We start from the raw sequence: 7,638 nt of genomic DNA, 5'->3' as shown, positions 1-7,638 counted from the left end.
ATAACACATTCAGAAAACTTGGCACATTAATAATTAACTCACGATGATGTCCACATCTGGTCGGATTTTCTGGATAGTGTATCCCGAGTCGCTGTCGATACTGGATCGGGACCCATAGATGATGGATATTGGAATGTCTGGTTGGATCTGTCCAATACGATCTAACATTGGTCTCTTAGCCCAACCATATGGTACTGTCATGTTCCTAAACGCTGTTTCACCACTATGGACAGAGAACCGGTGTTAGTGTATGTGTGTGTGTGTGCGCGTACATTTGTGTGTGTGTGTACCTACTGTACCTTGGTGTCTGTGCGTTAAGATGGTAGATGTAGTCTGACACGGTGTTGTCATCAAACACTGAAGAGTACTTCTGTTTAAAATCTGACCTGATGGTCTGGATCAACATAGGACCTGAGAGAGAGAAGAGGAGGAGAAGGAGGAAGGAACGGAGGAAAGGATGGAGAGAGAGGATGGGGAGGAATGGAGGAAAGGATGGAGAGAGAGGATGGGGGAGGAATGGAGGAAAGGATGGAGAGGAATGGAGTAAAGGATGGAGAGAGAGGATGGGGGAGGAATTGAGGAAAGGATGGAGAGAGAGGATGGGGAGGAATGGAGGAAAGGATGGAGAGGAATGGAGTAAAGGATGGAGAGAGAGGATGGGGGAGGAATTGAGGAAAGGATGGAGAGAGAGGATGGGGGAGGAATGGAGGAAAGGATGGAGAGGAATGGAGTAAAGGATGGAGAGAGAGGATGGGGAGAGAAGATGGGGAGGAATGGAGGAAGGGGTGGAGAGAGAGGATGGGGGAGGAATTGAGGAAAGGATGGAGAGAGAGGATGGGGAGGAATGGAGTAAAGGATAGAGAGAGAGGATGGGGAGGAATGGAGGAAAGGATGGAGAGAGAGGATGGGGAGGAATGGAGGAAAGGATGGAGAGAGAGGATGGGGAGGAATGGAGGAAAGGATGGGGAGAGAGGATGGGGAGGAATGGAGGAAAGGATGGGGAGAGAGGATGGGGGAGGAATTGAGGAAAGGATGGGGAGAGAGGATGGGGAGGAATGGAGGAAAGGATGGGGAGGAATGGAGTAAAGGATGGAGAGAGAGGATGGGGAGGAATGGAGGAAAGGATGGAGAGAGAGGATGGGGAGGAATGGAAGAAAGGATGGAGAGAGAGGATGGGGAGGAATGGAGGAAAGGATGGGGAGAGAGGATGGGGGAGGAATGGAGGAAGGGGTGGAGAGAGAGGATGGGGGAGGAATGGAGGAAAGGATGGGGAGAGAGGATGGGGGAGGAATTGAGGAAGGGGTGGAGAGAGAGGATGGGGGAGGAATGGAGGAAAGGATGGAGAGAGAGGATGGGGAGGAATATGTTATATTAACACCTTTGGTTTTGAAACATCTAGCAATTATTTCCACTGTGTGTGTGTGTGTGTGTGTGTGTGTGTGTGTGTGTGTGTGCATGCATGTAGTGTATGCAATGTGTGTGTAGTATACGTGCTTGCGGTGTGTGTGTAGTATACGTGCTTGCGGTGTGTGTGTGTGTGTGTATATCGAACCCAGTGGTCCGGCCAGTCTAAGTCCAGCCAGGGGGTTGAAGGGACTCATGACAGCCCCCATGGCTCTGATCCACACTGGGATAGACTTCTCCTGATCTAGACTCTCTGGTCGGGCCGGGAACCCCCAGGGCTCCACCAGGATCAAGTGCTTTACCCTATAAACACACACAGTGTGAACACGTGTATGAACACACACACACACCCACACACACTACCTCTCCTCGCTCTCCTCTCTCTCACCTGTGTGGGTGTGTAAGTGTGTAAGCAGCAGCCAGGTATCCTCCCAGGTTGTGTCCCAGCAGGACTATCTCCTCCAGGCCCACCCTGTCCCTCCACTCCTCCAGGGCCCCTAGGAACTGCTCCTCTGCCCCCTGGGGGTCCACGCTGAACAGGGGCCGGCTGCTCTGTCCAAACCCCAGAAGATCCAGGGCATACACGGCTCCACTGCCACACAGAGAGTCCAGGTTCTGGGCCCACAAACCCACACCACCCCCAAACCCATGGAGCAGCACCAGGGGAGGACGGGGCTGGAGAGAGTGTTGTGGAGAAGAAGGATGGGGCTGTGTATGGGGTGGTAGAGAGATATGTGGCTGGGGCTGAGGCTGGGGTGGGAGAGAGGGATGGGGTTGAGGCTGGGGTGGGAGAGAGGGATGGAGCTTGGGTTGAGGCTGGTGTGGGAGAGAGGGATATGGCTTTGGCTGAGGCTGGGGTGGGAGAGAGGGATGGGGCTTTGGCTGAGGCTGGGGTGGGAGAGAGGGATGGGGCTTGATGTGAGAGGTGAAGGCTAAGGTCCAGAGATAGTTGCCGTTGGATATCCGGACATGCTGCCTGGAGAATGGGGCCTTCACAGCTGTGAGAAGAGATAGGGATGGAGGAGAAAGATGGAGGGAACAGGGAGGGAGAGCGTGAAAAGAGAGGAGATGAGATGTGTAAGTATGATAGTTAGGAGCACACACACACACTCTTACATTTGAGCATTTTGTCTTCTGCGTCCTTCAGCTGAGAGAGGGAGGTGGGACACCAGGATGGAAGCCAACTGGAGATCCACCCAGACCTGCACAAACACACGTAATGATCAAGCTGATATTCTCGAAGAAAACTCAATAAGTGAAATTTGACCTCTAACTAGCCTCTAACTAGCTCTGACCAGCTATCATTGACTCAGACTTCACAAACAAGACAGCATTATAACACACTCCTACAATAATGCCCGTTGTCTACAGTGGTCTACCTATTTAAATAGTACATGTTTCATTTAAATTAAACAAAGAACAAGCTACATTCCAACTAATGTGCAACAAGGTCTCCCTCTGGCTAAATGGTAAGATACTAATCATTTGGGTAATCATTTCAGTGTAATAAAAACAACTTTCATGATATGTCTTAAGTTTAGTTACAGGTTTGAAAAACATTCTAAATGTCACAAAATGATGCGGCTGGCTACTAGGAGGACTGGTGGTTGTGTGTCTGTGTCTTCATAGTGATATTAAAGGTTGAATCATCTTATCTTCACTGAGTTGTCCTTCTGTAATAAACACTGTAACTACAGTCAAAGGTCCAAGTGACGTAGCGGCACCAAGTTCACAGGAAATAATATTTTACTTTGTTGAGGCGTATCATTTCATTTTTAAAAATGTTTTTTAAACATACATAACCCTGTCACAAATCTAAAATATTTCAGAGAACTAAAGGGTTTCATGGAAGAGGCACAATAGGTGTTTGAATTATAGCACTTCATCAAGTAGCTAAGCATTTTAAAATATAGTTAACAAGATGTTTACTTTGGAGACATATTGCGCAACGCAGTTGCCTAGCCTATCATTCCTGAAAGCGTATTTTGTAAATTATGGATTTGGAAGTCTAGAATAGCGCACCATAATACCTTGGCTAAAACCTAGGTCTACTCACCCTTGCTCGGCTGGTTGCAGATCCTTCGCCATCCTCCTCATAGTGAACTGTGATGATTATCTGTCATCCATGCAGAGAAACAAAGTAGGAGTGGTGATTGGCAACAGAGAGAGAGACTGCCTCACACACACACACACACACACCTTTAGGCGCAATAGAGGCTAATCGACATGTTAGAGAAGGAATTGAAAAATAATTCGACTCGACGCTGTTTTCTGTCCTATTACCGAATTTGTAACTCGCTATGTTATTGGCTGAATTACAGTAGGTTGCCTATAGATAGCCTTCACTGAAGTTGGATTTCACAGAAATTGGAATTTTCGGAGAAAGTTGCCAACACTGCGCAGCACGCGAACGAGGGAAATCGAGTGTATACTCTTTTCCAGTCCTACCAGTTACCCGGTACCCGGTAGAAAGTTATGGCATACGGTTTTACACAAGTGTGTTAAAATCCATCTAAACAGTTTTATTTGGAAATTATTTAGTAAGTAATACTTAAAAGCTAAGTCTAGTTGTCTTATTTTAATTATTTAAATAAAATATGGCGGGGGTGTCGCACGTCACCATTAGTCCCTCTTTTCAACTCACCTGAACATTCATTTATATTCTTTGTTATTTCTTTGTTGTTCCTTTTCCTTACAATACATTATGTACAATTGCAGTAAATATTATTTGATAAATGGAAGATTTTAAATCCCAGCAGTCTTTAAAGTTCATTCAGGAGCAAAAGTTTTTCAATAGTCGTTTTTAATTCATTAAAAAATATTAATTGGAACATAATATTGGAATGGAATATAATGGAGCTGGAGGGGATGGCTGCCGTTTTACGTACTTTTAACCTCTCATTACTGCACTTTATTATGGACACAACATTTTCTTCTTAGAAATAAGAGTAGGCTGATTTAAAAAAAAAACACCTTTTATTGCTCTTGATTTTGTAAATATGTGACATGGTTTAAATTCAAGTCATAGTACTGTTATTGCAACAGTTTAAAATGAAGCAGGATTATTGTGTCAACAATCTAACAGATAAACATAATATACACATTACTATTCACAAACACCAAAAAAACCCAAAAAATATTCCAGGTTTCACAGCACAGTCTCATGATAAACTCTATTGAGTAAGAAAATCTAGTTTACAATGTCTGTCAACTTCAGTCTGTTTACATATGTTGTATTCATGACTAAAATGTGAGCATCTGTATTTATCTGTGTTATGTGTGTGCGTGTGTGTGTGTGTGTGTGTGTGTGCATGCATGTAGTGTATGCGATGTGTGTGTAGTACACGTGCTTGCGGTGTGTGTGTATATCGAACCCAGTGGTCCGGCCAGTCTAAGTCCAGCCAAGGGGTTGAAGGGACTCATGACAGCCCCCATGGCTCTGATCCACACTGGGATAGACTTCTCCTGATCTAGACTCTCTGGACGGGCCGGGAACCCCCAAGGCTCCACCAGGATCAAGTGCTTTACCCTATAAACACACACAGTGTGAACACGTATATGAACACACACACACCCACACACACTACCTCTCCTCGCTCTCCTCTCTCTCACCTGTGTGGGTGTGTAAGTGTGTAAGCAGCAGCCAGGTTGTGTCCCAGCAGGACTATCTCCTCCAGGCCCACCCTGTCCCTCCACTCCTCCAGGTCCCCTGCTCCTCTGCCCCTTGGGGGTCCACGCTGAACAGGGTCTGGCTGCTCTGTCCAAACCACAGCAGATTCAGGGCATTCATGGCTCCACTGCCACACAGAGAGTCCAGGTTCTGGGCCCACAGACCCGCAACACCCCCAAACCCATGGAGCAGCACCAGGGGAAGACGGAGCTGGGGCTGGAGAGAGGGCTGGGGATAAGAGGTATGGGGCTGAGGCAGGTGTGGGAGAGAGGAATGGGGCTGGTGCTGAGGCTAGGGGGGGGGGGGGGGGGGGGGGGGACTGAGGCTGGGGCTGGGGTGGGAGAGAGGAATGGGGCTGGTGCTTAGGCTAGGGGGGGGGGGGGCTGAGTCTGAGGCTGGGGCTGGGGTGGGAGAGAGGAATGGGGCTGGTGCTGAGGCTAGGGGGGGGGACTGAGTCTGAGGCTGGGGCTGAGGCTAGGGGGGGGGGGACTGAGGCTGGGGCTGGGGTGGGAGAAAGAAATGTATCTTGATGTGAGAGTTGAAGGCTAAGGTCCAGAGATGGTTGACGTTTGATATCTGGACATGCTGCCTGGAGAATGGGGCCTTCACAGGTGAGAGAAGAGACAGGGATGGAGGAGAAAGATGGAGGGAACAGGGAGGGAGAGCGTGAAAAGAGAGGAGATGAATTGTGTAAGTATGGTAGTTAGGAGGGGAAACACACACACACTGTTACATTTGAGCATTTTATCTTCTGCGTCCTTCAGCTGAGAGAGGGAGGTGGGACACCAGGATGGAAGCCAACTGGAGATCCACCCAGACCTGCACAAACACACACACACACAATTGCGTAAATGATCCCGCTGATGTTCTCGAAGAAAGCTCAATAAGTGAACTTTGAACTCTAGCTCTGACCAGCTATCACTGAGTCAGACTTAACAAACAAGATAGCCTTATAGCAAACTCCTAAAATAATGTCCTCTGCAATTTTCCCTCTAAGCTGCGCATGTGAATACAGTTCCCACGTGCATACAGTTCCCACGTGCATGCAGTTCCCACGTGCATGCAGTTCCCACGTGCATGCTGTTCCCACCGACCAAGCAGAGAAGCATGACATTGAACTTCACTCACCATTCTTGAGTTTTCCCCTTTAGTTAAAACTGTTAATGTTTCACTCTACTGTGGGAATTGTGATTGAATCAACGCAATGTTAGCCACTTTCAACATAACATACCGAAACAAATGAACTATGCAAGACTTAGTATGCAAAACTAACTGCAATATATTTTCTTGTGGGCAGAGCGCATTGTAGTAGGATTCTATTGCATTGAGGCACACTCAGGCCCATACTCTACACAGACCAGTGCACCATAACCAATCAGAGCTGCAGTAGGCCTATAAGCAAACAGACATCGCCATATATGGATCTGTGCCATTCACTCTGAACTGGACTGTGTACAGTACCTTGCGAAAGTATTCGGCCCCCTTGAACTTTGCGACCTTTTGCCACATTTCAGGATTCAAACCTAAAGATATAAAACTGTATTTTTTGTGAAGAATCAACAACAAGTGGGACACAATCATCAAGTGGAACAACATTTATTGGATATTTCAAACTTTTTTAACAAATCAAAAACTGAAAAATTGGGCGTGCAAAATTATTCAGCCCTCTTAAGTTAATACTTTGTAGCGCCACCTTTTGCTGCGATTACAGCTGTAAGTCGCTTGGGGTATGTCTCTATCAGTTTTGCACATCGAGAGACTGACATTTTTTCCCATTCCTCCTTGCAAAACAGCTCGAGCTCAGTGAGGTTGGATGGAGAGCATTTGTGAACAGCAGTTTTCAGTTCTTTCCACAGATTCTCGATTGGATTCAGGTCTGGACTTTGACTTGGCCATTCTAACACTTGGATATGTTTATTTTTGAACCATTCCATTGTAGATTTTGCTTTATGTTTTGGATCATTGTCTTGTTGGAAGACAAATCTCCGTCCCAGTCGCAGGTCTTTTGCAGACTCCATCAGGTTTTCTTCCAGAATGGTCCTGTATTTGGCTCCATCCATCTTCCCATCAATTTTAACCATCTTCCCTGTCCCTGCTGAAGAAAAGCAGGCCCAAACCATGATGCTGCCACCACCATGTTTGACAGTGGGGATGGTGTGTTCAGGGTGATGAGCTGTGTTGCTTTTACGCCAAACATAACGTTTTGCATTGTTGCCAAAAAGTTCAATTTTGGTTTCATCTGACCAGAGCACCTTCTTCCACATGTTTGGTGTGTCTCCCAGGTGGCTTGTGGCAAACTTTAAACAACACTTTTTATGGATATCTTTAAGAAATGGCTTTCTTCTTGCCACTCTTCCATAAAGGCCAGATTTGTGCAATATACGACTGATTGTTGTCCTATGGACAGAGTCTCCCACCTCAGCTGTAGATCTCTGCAGTTCATCCAGAGTGATCATGGGCCTCTTGGCTGCATCTCTGATCAGTCTTCTCCTTGTATGAGCTGAAAGTTTAGAGGGACGGCCAGGTCTTGGTAGATTTGCAGTGGTCTGATACTCCTTCCATTT

The 7,638-nt window shown here is 46.8% G+C and overlaps 1 protein-coding gene and 1 pseudogene across 1 annotated transcript in view; both read right to left on the bottom strand.

The window, feature by feature from the left end:
* LOC110496480 (1-acylglycerol-3-phosphate O-acyltransferase ABHD5) overlaps positions 1–3,923 on the bottom strand; it is a 5,719-nt gene extending 1,796 nt beyond the window's left edge. The window contains exons 1-6 of the mRNA XM_036953072.1: positions 3,461–3,923; positions 2,521–2,606; positions 1,793–2,402; positions 1,553–1,707; positions 300–411; positions 43–223 (exon numbers count right to left, since the gene is read on the bottom strand). Of these exons, the coding sequence (XP_036808967.1) occupies positions 43–223; positions 300–411; positions 1,553–1,707; positions 1,793–2,402; positions 2,521–2,606; positions 3,461–3,501 (1,185 nt within the window). The 5' untranslated portion in view covers positions 3,502–3,923. The remainder of the gene's footprint in view (positions 1–42; positions 224–299; positions 412–1,552; positions 1,708–1,792; positions 2,403–2,520; positions 2,607–3,460) is intronic.
* Positions 3,924–4,788: 865 nt separating this feature from the next.
* LOC118940997 lies at positions 4,789–6,153 on the bottom strand (annotated as a pseudogene).
* Positions 6,154–7,638: the final 1,485 nt, after the last annotated feature.

The sequence above is a fragment of the Oncorhynchus mykiss genome, chromosome 18 (genome assembly GCF_013265735.2).
Source record: "Oncorhynchus mykiss isolate Arlee chromosome 18, USDA_OmykA_1.1, whole genome shotgun sequence".
NCBI lineage: Eukaryota > Metazoa > Chordata > Actinopteri > Salmoniformes > Salmonidae > Oncorhynchus > Oncorhynchus mykiss.
This window is presented reverse-complemented; position numbering and strand designations above follow the sequence as displayed.